General features: G+C 39.2%; 1 protein-coding gene across 4 annotated transcripts in view; it reads left to right on the top strand.

Moving 5' to 3' along the window:
* The window catches only part of ntrk1 (neurotrophic tyrosine kinase, receptor, type 1), a 108,444-nt gene that overhangs the window by 80,016 nt on the left and 14,086 nt on the right, over positions 1–14,342 (top strand). For all 4 annotated transcript variants that reach the window (XM_085178293.1, XM_085178292.1, XM_085178291.1 and 1 more), the window contains 4 exons: positions 394–549; positions 3,660–3,790; positions 5,625–5,797; positions 13,998–14,238. In XM_085178293.1, the coding sequence (XP_085034419.1) occupies positions 394–549; positions 3,660–3,790; positions 5,625–5,797; positions 13,998–14,238 (701 nt within the window). The remainder of the gene's footprint in view (positions 1–393; positions 550–3,659; positions 3,791–5,624; positions 5,798–13,997; positions 14,239–14,342) is intronic.

Below are 14,342 nucleotides of genomic sequence, written 5' to 3'. Positions count from 1 at the left end.
GTTGTTCCATTTTCTACCGTGTTGGACTCTGGGGGTTCTGTGGTTTGCCTTCCTAAGTGAGGTTTTACAATTTGGACCCCACTTGTTTGGCTTTTAATACGCACTATAGTCGGGGGTTGCTAACCGCCCAGGCTTCCTGTATGGTCATATTTTTTCACTTCAGTGTGGCCTGATTGCTGCATGGTTGATGATGGTGATTATTAGAGCTTGTCATCATCTGTCACCATGGTACCAACAAATGTGCATCCAAGTTAGTAATAGTGAATGCCAGTTCCTCGAAAGGAAAAATGGGTTCTGAATTGCTTCTTTTGATGGCTGCTGCAATCACAGATGGTTGGAGACTGATTAGGTCTCATTTCTCTCATTTTTATTGGCTTTGCTCCGTTTCATTAGGATCATCAGTTCTGGGGAAGGAGGATGACCTGGCCGTGTCACTGCGCTTCATGAACTTTGGTACCAGCCCGCCTTCCTCCGATGAAGACTCTGGCTTGTCTAGCTTTGTAGAGAATCCACAGTACTTCTGCAGCATAATCAAAGACAAAGACATGTGTGAGTGTTACTGCAGAGCCTTTCAGATGTTTGAATACATTCATGTTTCCCTGAAAAACTGCATTTTGACACCTTGATTGTAGGTATTCATTTGCTTTTTCATTGGGAATGTTTCATTCACCATCAGTGCTTGCTGATGAACTTCTGTAATGTTTTATTTGAGTGTCACAGAAAAGTAAACAGAAGTGTAGTTAACTTTTACTGCGAGCAGGACATAGAGGCTTTTTTCTGATGAATCATATTTTATATTTGATATTTTTTAAGAACATCATAACTAGAGATGGACCGATCCGATATTACGTATCGGTATAACTTAGTCCAGAGCAGGTTATGTTCAATAGATTGACAGATATTACATAATCAATAAATCCTCTAGAAAATAGTGTTACAATCCAAGTTTTTATTTATTCATTCCCAAAGGAAATTCTGTAATTATTCTTACTTTTAGACCCTTAAACATCACCACGACTCTTCTTTGTTTATTTTTAATATCATAGTTTTATCTTTCTTTTTAAAATCTGCTGCTCTGCTCCCAGTCCATCAGTCGCACTGGTGCGATGCTTCCAACACCAACCCTTTCATGTGAACATGCTCACTGATATGTTGGGAAACTCTGGGTTGACCTATTGAGTTGATAACCACTTTTGTTTGATTGCTTACCCTGACCTACAATTCTCTGGATACCGTTTGGCTCTAAACACGTCTTGTACTTAAAGGCAGTAACGTACGACATGAGTAGCTACAGCAGTTTCGCCTTTAAGCTTAACCCTTTAATGTCTGGACAGCAGCCACTACATTCTGTCAATGATCTCAAATATGTGTACGTCTGAGGAGGCGAGTTGTTTGTGTTGTTTGTGCATTTATGCAGTTTTGAAAATGAAATGTGCATTTTGCATTGACATGATTGTACATTGCTAAGACTGGCTGTAGTTCAGACCGGGCTTAAATTTGTTCGAGGGGCTTATGGGAAGTCTAATTTAAAGACCAGTCTTAACAAAGGCCAACTTTGAAGTTAAGACCAGGCTTGGTAAAAACCAGCTGGTGGATACGTCACACTATCTGCATTATAGTTTAATGGAGTCCCTCCACTACCAACCTGAAGACACGGACGACTTTTCATTTTAGAGGTGGGAATCACCATACATCCCACGATACAATATTATCACGATACTTAACGCACGATACGATATTATTGCAATTTTTAAAAATATTTTGCGATATTCAGATTCTGTACATAAAGGTAAACTTTATCAATATTCATTTTATCTAATATCAAAGTCTCACACTCAGTCTTTCTCTCATTTCAGTTTTATTGTTGACAAACTGAACGGTTTGTATTACAGTCTAGTCCAACTTAACTGAATCAACCATCTGGTACAATTATAGCTATTCTGAACTATGCAGTTTATGAAAACTATGCAGCCCCTTCAGCAACTGAAGAATTTGAAAGTAAATTAAAACAAAATATAATTTTACATTAAATAAAAAAGTTTTAAACTTAATTAAAGTAAAACATGTCTTAAATTAAAATAAGTAAACTGTCATGTTTATTGCTGCCAAAAAAAGTTAAACACATTTGGACAGTGAAGGAATGTCAGGATTCTTGCTCAGAAAAAGGATCAACATGCTCTGAAGTCAGAGCACAAAAACCTTTTTTGTAACAAAATATCGATTTCTGCTGTCCCTGTATCGATACATTATTAGCAAACAAAATATCACGATACTACACAGTATCGATTTTTCCCCCCACCCCTATTTCATTTTAACACACCTGACTGAATTGTGCAGATTCTGAAATAAATCTAATTCAATTCAATTCAATTCAATTTTATTTATATAGCGCCAAATCACAACAAATGTCGCCTCAAGGCGCTTCATAGATACAGAGAAAAGCCCAACAATCATATGACCCCCTATGAGCAAGCACTTTGGCGACAGTGGGAAGGAAAAACTCCCTTTTAACAGGAAGAAACCTCCGGCAGAACCAGGCTCAGGGAGGGGCAGGGCCATCTGCTGTGATTGGTTGGGGTGAGAGAAGGAAGACAGGATAAAGACATGCTGTGGAAGAGAGACAGAGGTTAATAACAGATACGATTCAATACAGAGAGGTCTGTTAATACATAGTGAGTGAGAAAGGTGACTGGAAAGGAAAAACTCAATGCATCATGGGAATCCCCCGGCAGCCTACATCTATTGCAGCATAACTAAGGGAGGATTCAGGGTCACCTGGTCCAGCCCTAACTATATGCTTTAGCAAAAAGGAAAGTTTGAAGCCTAATCTTAAAAGTAGAGATAGTGTCTGTCTCCCGAATCCAAACTGGAAGCTGGTTCCACAGAAGAGGGGCCTGAAAACTGAAGGCTCTCCCTCCCATTCTACTTTTAAATACTCTAGGAACAACAAGTAGGCCTGCAGAGCGAGAGCGAAGTGCTCTAATAGGGTGATATGGTACTACAAGGTCATTAAGATAAGATGGGGCCTGATTATTTAAGACCTTGTATGTGAGGAGCAGGATTTTGAATTCAATTCTAGATTTAACAGGAAGCCAATGAAGGGAAGCCAAAACAGGAGAAATATGCTCTCTCTTTCTAGTCCCTGTCAGTACTCTTGCTGCAGCATTTTGGATTAACTGAAGGCTTTTCAGTGAGTTTTTTGGACATCCTGATAATAATGAATTGCAGTAGTCCAGCCTGGAAGTAATAAATGCATGAACTAAGTCAAGTCAGTCAAGTCAAGTCAAGATCTAAGTCAGTGTCACTTCTCCTTCTCTCTACTTTGTTTTGCTTTCAGTTTCCGCCACTCTCACCCTTCTACATTTATTTCACTGCCTTCCATCGGCTGCACCAGCGAGCCTTAATTTTCCTGGTGATTATCCTGGATTATTTGGTGTCAGACAATGTTGAGACTAACAAAGGGCTTTGTGGTTTACTCAGACTTAAAATGTCTTTGTGAAAGTTTTCAGGATTTCGGATTATTACAAATTGCATTTAAATTTCATCCTGTCTCTCAAAAAAGGAGGATTTATGAAAATATTGTATGATATGCTTGAGGTGGATAATCTTTGGAATTTCCCCAGAATTCTTTTAAGTCGTTTGTGTTTTTATGATCTCAGGTGTCCAGCATATTAAAAGGCAGGATATTGTTTTGAAGTGGGAGCTGGGGGAAGGAGCGTTTGGCAAAGTCTACCTGGCAGAGTGTGCAAACCTCAGCCCCGACAACGACAAGATGCTCGTGGCCATCAAGGTGAGTAGTTGCCAAAAAAAAAAAAAAGGTAATTTAACCATTAATCCGGCTTTGTTCATTGGCATCGGTAGTGAAAATGTCAGCAGTTAGCATGAGGTCTGTGCGGCAGAACATGTTGAAGTGACTGACAAAACTACAACGCACAAAAAAGATTTTTACTGCAGCATTTGGCTTTTAAACCTCATCCTGGTGCTTTTACACCTGATTAGCTTATTTAATACAATTGAGCGTAACATCAAGTTCCTTTTTTTTTCTATGCAAACGGTAAAATTCACTGTTCTCATATCACTGGCTTGCAGTTTGAGACTTTAGGACAATGTCTGTGTGTCAGTCTGCTTTTTATGCTACGCTATGTTAAAAAAAACCAAAACCCTCATTAAGGCTCTCAGCACTAACAAACATGACGGTACAGTGCACTTACAGTTAATACTCACATGCTGAAATTACATCCTGCGGTTTCAGAGAGTTGTTTTTGTTTAAGAACAGTCAGCTGATGTACTACGCGGCTCATGTTACAACAGGTTAATGCAAACCGCAGCGGATTAAAAAAGGCGATGGTGAATATCGGCTCAGATTTATCATCCCATTAATCAGACATATGCTTTTATAACACATCATCAGTGAGCTGAGGAGGGAAATTCGAGGCCCAGACAAAGAATGAAACTGTTTTTAAAATGTATGAACCACACAGTCTCCTTTTATGCTCCACACTGTCTGTTGATTTGGAACTTTAGAAATTTTAAAAGGAAAAATTTACATTTTTATTTTTCACCTGCACTAGTTTTGAACTGTGACACTAACTGTCACAGTTCAACGTCATTTTTATTTTTGTATTTTGCTATAAATCCAACACTCTGCTTTTTATTTATTTATTCTTTTTTAATTATTTTCTTTACCCCTGTCTAAAAGCCCAAACGCAGTCCCTGACAGGCTGTGGCAGAAACAGAGACGACTTTAGCCAACAAGAATAGCAAAACTAATTCATATGACTGGGAACATTAACTTTAACTTTCTTTGTTTTTTGCTCCTTGCAAACAAAATATCAGATCAGCTGGTCTGTCACAGCCTGAGCTGCTGGTCTGAGGGATCCACTCATGACATCACACAGAGCCAAGAACAGAAAAAACTGCCTCAAGTCTGATGTTTTCGACCAAAAAATGAGGAAAACCATAAAGGGGTCATTTTAAATAATGAGTTAACGTTTTACTCTCTCAACCAGAATGAGGGCCTCTCATCAGAAACTTTTATTCATTTATCTATATATATTTATTCATTTATTATTATATTCTGATATTTATTATAGTTCAGTAAGTTAAGAATTAAATCTAAAAATTCATTTTTATAATGCCAGACAGAACATCCTCATCTTTTTTCCACATTTTTCCCCTCAGAGATTTTGGTGCCAAAATTATATCACACAACAGTTTCACAAATTTTCAAAATAAAAGTCTTCATATTCTCTTTCTCTCCATATGGAGAGAGAGAGTGTGTGTTGTTGTATTGTCATATTGTATTTATAAAATAATTTACAAACAAAAATAAAAACAATAATAATTCCATTTAAGTAAAGCCTCATTATTATGTCATAACAAATGAATACATTCAGTTGTTTGTCACATAAGTAAGTAACTAATATTATTTTCTTAGCTGTGTGATAAGGAGGCAGCTGTAACATCAGAGTAAAGAAGTAAAGACTTTGAATACAGTGTCGTTTGTTTTCGACCCCCCAAAAAAGCAGTAAAGGACCCGAGCTGCAGCTGAGTGCCTGGTCAATTGTTTGCTACAATATCGCTTCTAGTGTTAATGAAAAAGTACAATCTGCACGTATTCACAGACTCTGAAGGACGCAAATGAGTCCACCCGGCAGGACTTCCAGCGGGAGGCGGAGCTGCTGACGGTGCTCCAACACCAGCACATTGTGCGGTTCTACGGCGTCTGTACCGACGGAGAGCCGCTGGCCATGGTGTTTGAATACATGAGGCACGGAGACCTGAACCGCTTTCTTCGGTATGTAACAGTACAAGCTCCACATCAGATGCCTGCTGAACAAAATGCTGATCCTTTCTGCGATCGTAAAGTGTGTTGTAGATTTTCCCAACAAATATTAGCCTTTGAATATGTCCCTCGTCTGTGCGGCTCAGAAAAACCAGCAGAGGCGGCAACAAAAGAAGTTATTACAAACACCCCATTGCCTTTTTTCACAGCAGACTCGTCAGAAGCCCCGAAAATCTCAGTAAGAAAGTGTCTCAGCGAGCCATCAAAGTGTGACAGTGTTACAGCATGCAACGCAAACGGAAGCAGATAAATATGATTCAGTCATCACTAAAGCTAAGATGAATAGCTGACTAATCAATTATTTGATTAAATAAAGGTTTTATCCTGGATTAATTGCTGCCATTTACAAGCTGAAGTATTTTTAAAGAGCAAGTGCTAAAAGAAAAACTGTTTCTGGCTGCGACTTGTGAATGTTTGCTGATTTGTTCGGCTGATTTACTGCATTTGGAAAGTTTGTGGGTTTGTTTCAGACTCATTTGATGCTTGATTCAGCTTTTAGAATTATTTCATCTAAACTTCATAAAAGACTAAGAGAGTACTCATACCTCCCATTAGTACTTGGATAAAGCAGTTTGTCATTGAATTGTCATCTGATCAGGAGATCAGATTTGTCCTTGTGCAGGAATAATCGTTGAGGTGAATAGTTTGAAATATTGATACATTTACTTGTTTTTTTACTAATTTCACTTGATATCAAAGAGAACTCTACTCCCCCAGAGTTTCATAAGCTCTCTCACATTGTCTCTCCAGATAAGGAAAGACTTTATGTGTACACACTGTCTACACTGTGCTGATGCTGCACATCATAGAGCCAAAACACCCAGAAACATTAGCAGGCAGAGGTCATCACTGTCCCAACGGTTTCACTGGGACTAGTTTTTTATTTTCAGGCCTTCACATATATCGAGACCCTCCCAACATGCGGTAAAAACTGAAGCCTTCTTTGAACAATTCTACAAATTTGACACAACTTCTGTGTTTTTCTGACTGCTTTGGGGAAATGTAAATCTTCCCCTCAGCCTGAGAGTTTCACTCGAGATTACTCTCTGTTTTTCCATCTTTACCTTTATCTTGTGTGGGCTGAATAGGTATGAATACTTATATTATCCTAGTCTTGTTGCAGACAGAAACACTGTTAAGCTGCTTTCACTGACTGTAGGGATAGTGTTATTGAGCTCAGCTTTTGGCGTCCTCCGCATGTGCTGATGGGAAATATGGCCAAGTGGTTCAGTCTTTGTTTGATCAGACCGGAGGACTTGTTTTTTGTGGTCTGGAAGTCTTTTAGGTGCCTTTTAGGAAACTCCCAGCAGACTGTCAATTGTCTTTTAGCGAGGAAGGGCTTCCGTATGGCCATCTCTACTATAAAGCGGGGAGTAGAGGAGTGCTGCACTCTGGCTCATTCCATCTCCAAAAAGAGAAACGTCCTCCAAACTTCCTCCGTTTGAGAATTACTTAAGGAGTATCCTGTTTTTTGGGGGGCTGCAGTTTGAAACCTTACAGCATCTGTTCTTTTCCTAATTATGCCCATTAAATTCAGTCAGGCACAGGTGGAGGAAAGTTGTGCAGGATGCACCACACTCAGTTTTGAGTATCATAACAAAACGTCTGAATATTTCTTTAAATGCTGTGTTTGAGTCCAAAGTAGTAACACCGACTTTCACCTGGCGCTGCCTGTCTCATGTGGAGACTCACAAGAAAGAAATGAACTTTATAATTTCCAGGATATAAAAAAATGTGGAAAAGTTCAAATGTTCAGAAGAACGTTTGTTAATATACTACTACTGAATATCCTAGTTTTAAATATTTCAGTCTGGACGTCAGGTGTGAACATTTTTCACTACCTGCTTTTTAAGACCAAAGAATTAAAAACTGTGTTTCCCATTGTCTCAACCTTCACTTCCCCCCTGCTGGTTATATCCATTAAGCCCCTGCAGGTCAGAACCACCTGGTTTATACGCGCTCTGCAAACATTTCATATTTTTTAAACTATAAATGTAGTTAAAATCTATTTAAACCTGTTTATTAATTTAATGTCGAGTCTTTGTGTGCAGTTAGACGTATTTTACATCACGTAACTGTTTTACAGTGTTGTCATTCGTTATCTTTTTGTGTGCCAACCTCCACTTACACAAGTACCAACACTTGAATCTGTTTACAACAACATCATAATATGTAATTTGTTAAACGATCATATACTGCTTTTAGATGTGCATCAGATGTTGAAAGTGGGACTCGCTCACACTGATAAATGACTGCAGCTCTTTAAAAGCTGCCATCTGTGAGCTGCACTGCTTTTATCACTCAAACTCGACGTGTGTTTAAAAGTTAAACCCACTCAGCTGACCTCAGTGCAGCATGTGCGGCTCCGCCGGTCACTCAGCGTATCGGTGGATTTTGTGTGTTTAATGCCACAAAGAGTCACGAGGACAGCCGTGGAAGTGTTTGCGCTCGACTTCACAGACTATTATATTTGATATTTTTGAGGCGGCTGCGTTTCCTCCCTCTCCACACTGTAAGGTTTCCGAGGTCCTGTTTGAACGGTGTTTAGATGATTTGGAGACCCAGAAATAGCCGGGGTGGTTTTAAATCTCTCTGAAATTTGGCATGTGTTTCTTTTCAAGTCAAGCATTTCACATGAATCACCAGCTCGCCTTTAACATCATCTATTAATTATTTTACATAATAATTTCTCTTCCGTTCCCTTCCTCTTACGATTCTGTGAACCTAATGTGTCGGTAAATGTATGGACCAGTTTGCTGAATTTGAAACCGGAAGAAATTTATTTCACTCCGGTGTTGAAACTCACCAACACTGGAGACCATCTGCTCTAAGAAAAGCTAAACAAACTTTATTCACATATTAAAACACTCCAACCAAACCAGCTGACAAACAACAAGAACCCGATATTACACCAAAAGCATTTTAGTCTGTTAATTTCCATGCCAGGTAGATGTATTGTAGTCTTGTTTTCATTTCATTAGATATAAAAAGTGCTTTGTATTCTTTCTCATAATTTTCTTTGTCAGCAAGCTAAAACCTTCACCTGTATGTCATTCACTAGAGGTGGGAATCACCATACATCCCACGATACGATATTATTGCAATTTTTTAAGAATATTTTGTGATATTCAGATTCTGTACATAAAGGTAAACTTTATCAATATTCATTTTATCTAATATCAAAGTCTCACACTCAGTCTTTCTCTCATTTCAGTTTGATTGTTGACAAACTGAACAGTTTGTATTACAGTCTAGTCCAACTTAACTGAACGCAACCATCTGGTACAATTATAGCTATTCTGAACTATGCAATTTATGAAAACTATGCAGCCCATTCAGCAACTGAAGAATTTGAAAGTAAATTAAAACAAAATATAATTTTACATTAAATAAAAAAGTTTTAAACTTAATTAAAATAAAACATGTCTTAAATTAAAATAAGTAAACTGTCATGTTTATTGCTGCCAAAAAAAAGTTAAACACATTTGGACAGTGAAGGAATGTCAGGATTCTTGCTCAGACAAAGGATCAACATGCTCTGAAGTCAGAGCACAAAAACCTTTTTTGTAACAAAATATCGATTTCTGCTGTCCCTGTATCGATACATTATTAGCAAACAAAATATCACCATACTACACAGTATCGATTTTTCCCCCACCCCTATCATTCACACAGTTAACAGTTGGCACTGTGAGGAGGAAGCTAGAGACTTGTAAGCTGGTGTGCATCTCCTTAGTCACACATATAAATGTTGTTTGAGAGGTTTGTGAAGCTAAATATGTCCACACATCCAGCAGGGATACCTGGGAGGTGAGGATGGGGTGAATAAGGGGATGGCCTAATTTTGTAGTCCTGAAATAACATTTTAGCCACATTATTGTTTAGATGCGTACCGCAGAAAACGCCTCCACTGCTTTGCTAGATAAAGATTGGTGTTTTATTCATTTATTTATTTACATTTAGGGACAAAACTCGTCAATAAACATTTCTGTAAATGCACCAGAGTTAGCCATGGGCTAGTTTTCACCTGTAGTCCCCAACTAGATCTTAAAAGCAACCTAAAAACAAAACAATATATTACATCAATATTATAGAAACAAATAAAAGTTAGAAAGAAGAAAAAAACATAACAGAAAACTCAGCAAGGTGGAAACAGGAGAATCAAACCAAATCAATGCTGATAAAACTGAACATTTGTATTCTGCTCTCTGATGTTGATGTGTACAGTGTTTCACAGCCTTTACAGAAGATGCAGACCGACCAAAAGAACTGAAAGCAATAACACACTCCTGTCTAGTCAGGCTCCTTGTAATTTGGTTTCTGTTTACCTCAGTGGCAGGAAACTGACTAAATTAGCTCAGTACTTTTAGCCTGTTTGCCTCTTCCATTCAAATCCTGCATGTGCAGCTTGGTATTGGATCCAAAAATGTCTGCATAAAAGAGGAATGTAGCAAAGATCTCAGCTTTATCAGCAAAAGAAAAACAATAGTATGACTTATTTGAACGAGGATAGCTGCCTAATTAATGCTACGTAACACAGAAAATACAGCACTCGAGTTTAACTCACCAAAACAAGCGCAAAGACTTCATGGATGGTCTGTTAATAGAATTAACCACAAAGTGAGCAAACTTATGTGTGATCATTTAAAATGCCCCGAAAAGCACCAACGTCACAAACAGGACTAAGGCTACGTTCACACTGCAGGCGAAAAGCGCATCAAATCCGATTTTTTTGACCCTATGCGACCCATATCCGATCATGGTCTGACAGTGTGAACGGCACAAATCCGATATTTTCAAATCCGATCTGGGTCACTTTTGTATGTGGTACTGAATCCGATACATATCTGATGTTTTAGAAAGCGACCGCTGTGTGAACGGTCAAGTCGCATTAAATCCGTCTTTTACGTCACTGACACAAGACAGACGCCAATTATCAGCGCCCAATAAGACATCACGAACGCTTCCTGGCCATCCGGTGAAACTGTTGGGAAGACAACGTTGGAGAAACGTGAACATTTTATTTGTACTGTATAATCTGCAGATTCTGACAGAAATCTGCAGCTATCCTTTGAAGCACCGCTCCTCTAAAACAGCAATAAGGATCATTATTAGGTTATTTATATTATTATATAAATAACAAAATAACTTAAAGCAAAAATTGGGAAACGTGAAGTCCGAAGTCTTTATATTAAGGGCCATCAGTCAAACAATACTGTTGGTCTGGGTCTAAACAGAGCGCGTTGTGTGTGACGTCTTCTTTTGCGCATGCGGCCGCTTTGAGCGTTCACACTAGAGCGCGTTTGCTGTCGCATTTTATTTGTAGTGTGAACGAGCAGACAAAAAAATCGGATTTGATCAAAAAATTGGAATTAAGCATTAAGACCTGCAGTGTGAACGTAGCCTAAGAGGACGTGACAAGTGGCCATCAGAGGAACTGCAGTTTCTCTGCCGCTCTGGTGCCTTCATTTCTTCACGCACAGATGTTGCTGCATGGTTGGATTTTTACCAGCTGGAACAATAATGTGAAAAAAACCCTGGTTTTTATCAAATGTGATGTAAAAACAATGGAGAGCAGCATAATTCATTTGAGTGACTGCTGACAAGAAAATAATTGTTACTGTGTGCGTGACGGGTGGGGGATTGTGAGTGCTGTAGAAGAAGAAATGTCTTCTGATTAAAATTGCATACTATACATAAAACACTGTGTATATAAACCATTCCCAGGGCCTTTAGGTGAGCTACTGGTGCCTTACAAGTGATAGCAACCCACCAGTAAAAACAGCATTGTAAATTTACAGTATGGATAAAGAGATGCAAATTATTACCCAGGGAGAAAAAGAGTGACTCACAGATGAGGGAAAAACACAGACATACAAGAACTCAAGCCAAACATTCTTACCATCACAAGAAAAGTAACCAAAGACACCGAAGGAGAGACAAAGAGAGAGAAACGTAAGAGCTGAATCTCCTGGATGACTCACAACATGTCAAGGCACGGGTCAGTTTTTATTATTTATAAGAAGTCCTCACATCAATAATCTCAAATGAGAGTGAATTTCAACTATCCAAGTGTTTTAGCACTTGGGTAGAAATAGACAAGATTCCTTGAACTGTGCAATGAACTGATTTTTTTATGTGGAGAAGGGGTTATGTGGCAAATTAGGTAATGATAACACTTGAATTGTTGCATAACGTGGTGACAGAAGAGCTTCAAAATCTGTTTTTCAATCGTTTAAAAAACCTTTGCAAACCTCTGGGGGGAGCTGAAGGAGAAGGGTCAGTGCTGAAGAGCGATCACTTGGCACCTGGGCAACCATCTGACGCTACGATTAGAGCAGACGGCGCTGATGCTGTCTGCCAGGTGTCCTCCACAGGAGGCAGATTGGAAATGAAAACACACAGAGAGGCGCGCGGACAGACTTTTCCCGAGATATATGTTCGCGAAGGGATGGAAATCGCATTTTCAGCAGACAGCATGGGTGAGATGTGCGAGAGACCCCACAATGCAGCTGCTTTCCCACCCTGCCACCTGCCTTTTAAACTAATAGTGATTGTATAGACAACTTCCTTTGTAAGGAGGGGACAAAGTGGAGAGGAGAGATATTAGGATGGATGGAGACACATCAGCTGTGATTTGCTCATTTAGGCAGGAGTTGGACGTGAGAGTGGGTGTTTATGGTCCACGAAAACCATGAAGAGTTAATGCACTCTGCATCTCTGAATTGCATTATTGCAAATCAATTGTAGGCGTATTATAAGCCTTGTGTTTTTGATTAAGCATCGCTGTTAAATGGCTTTATTATGGCGTGGTCGTGCTCACCATGTCTGGGGAGTTCTAGAGAGCTCGTATATGTCGCAAATGTTCAATCTGCAGATTGCGTGCTGAGGTCATCGTCCTTCAGGTCAACCAAGGTTGGTGCCATAGTTACAGCAAAAAAATACAAAAGCCTGAATTGCTCATTCAAGTGTTTGATAACCTGCACAGCCAACAGCAACAGAGAAGAATAGCAACAGCATGTCGAGTTCATTCAGTTCACGGTCCACAGTGGTCAGAAGTTCCTATTGAATGCAGAAAAAGTGCATTTAATAAAGTATTTATTTCAAGAAAAATAGGTCATCAAATAGTTAATGAGAAGAAATGACTATAAACAAGGAGGAGTCTCATTAGGGTGTCTCATTTGCAGCATTTACGTGACAGTAAAGCACAGACTTACTGCTGAAACAGATCAAATGCAGAGAATAAATTTGTCTGAAGGTATCAATCTTGTACCTTTTCACTTCATGTAAATATTATTATCCTGCCTACTTCAGTATAAAGTCTTTTGTAGACTAGACAACCTTCAAACAAGTTGGGTCATCAGATGCCTGTGCTGCTTGACAACATTAGTCACTTTTGTTTTTTAAAAATATGACTTTTTTTTCTTATTCTGGAAAATAACGAAATGGGTATTTTCAAATAAAAAGTCTAAGTTGTGTAAATCCACTTCATACTCTTGTCTCTACTTTCCCCTTCTACTTTGACAGCAGTAACTACTTTTCAGATTCAGATTTGACATTAAAGACTCAGAATACACTTTTAAAACTGTGCAGCACATTGTTAAAGATTATATCAGTGCCCCCCAACCGATTTCCGTGTGACCTTCTGCAAAGAGTAGTGCTTTTCAGATGTGCACTCCTTTCCTCTCTAAACTTCTCAGAATCTTTTATATAAGTAAGAGAAAAGTCCACACGGTGAATGCAGAGCTTTGTTTCCTTGGATCCGATGGCATTCATCGTCTCATGACTGCTCGGCCTCATTTTGTGACTGTTTTGAAAAGCACTCAAACCCACCCCCAATATCTTAGAACTTAGTTATTTGTGTACTAAGAAGCTGAATCCACCTCTTTCTCATCCAGCTACAATAAACTGCTGCTTATACACTTGTGCATCCGTATTGACGGTCTAATAATGCCACATAAATCAGTGTAACACAGACCAAAACATTAGGTACACTGTGCCTCTAACTCTTTTGAGTAGATTTTGAAACTGTGGTATTTTTACTTTCACCTTGCGATCTTCCTACATTTTGATGGAGCTAAAATATTCAAATAAATTCAGACCAACAGATGTGGATTAAAGCAGCTGCGTGTCCTTTTTGTGCCCCCTGTAGAGCTCACGGCCCTGACGCTCACATCCTGGACGAGTCCAAGATGCCCCCGCTGGGTGAGCTCACTCTGCCTCAGATGCTGCACATCGCTGCTCAGATTGCCTCAGGCATGGTCTACCTCGCGTCGCTGCACTTCGTTCACCGTGACCTGGCAACTCGCAACTGTCTGGTTGGAGAGGGTCTGGTGGTCAAAATCGGAGACTTCGGCATGTCCAGAGACATCTACAGCACAGATTACTATCGGGTAAACGGCTGAAACATAAAAGGAATACTTGACTGTTATTCTTAATGGGACTGTAAATTTAAACAAGACAGAAATATTACTCCTTTACTTCACTACTACCTTGT

The sequence above is a fragment of the Neolamprologus multifasciatus genome, chromosome 11, assembly GCF_963576455.1.
Source record: "Neolamprologus multifasciatus chromosome 11, fNeoMul1.2, whole genome shotgun sequence".
Classification (NCBI taxonomy): domain Eukaryota; kingdom Metazoa; phylum Chordata; class Actinopteri; order Cichliformes; family Cichlidae; genus Neolamprologus; species Neolamprologus multifasciatus.
This window is presented reverse-complemented; position numbering and strand designations above follow the sequence as displayed.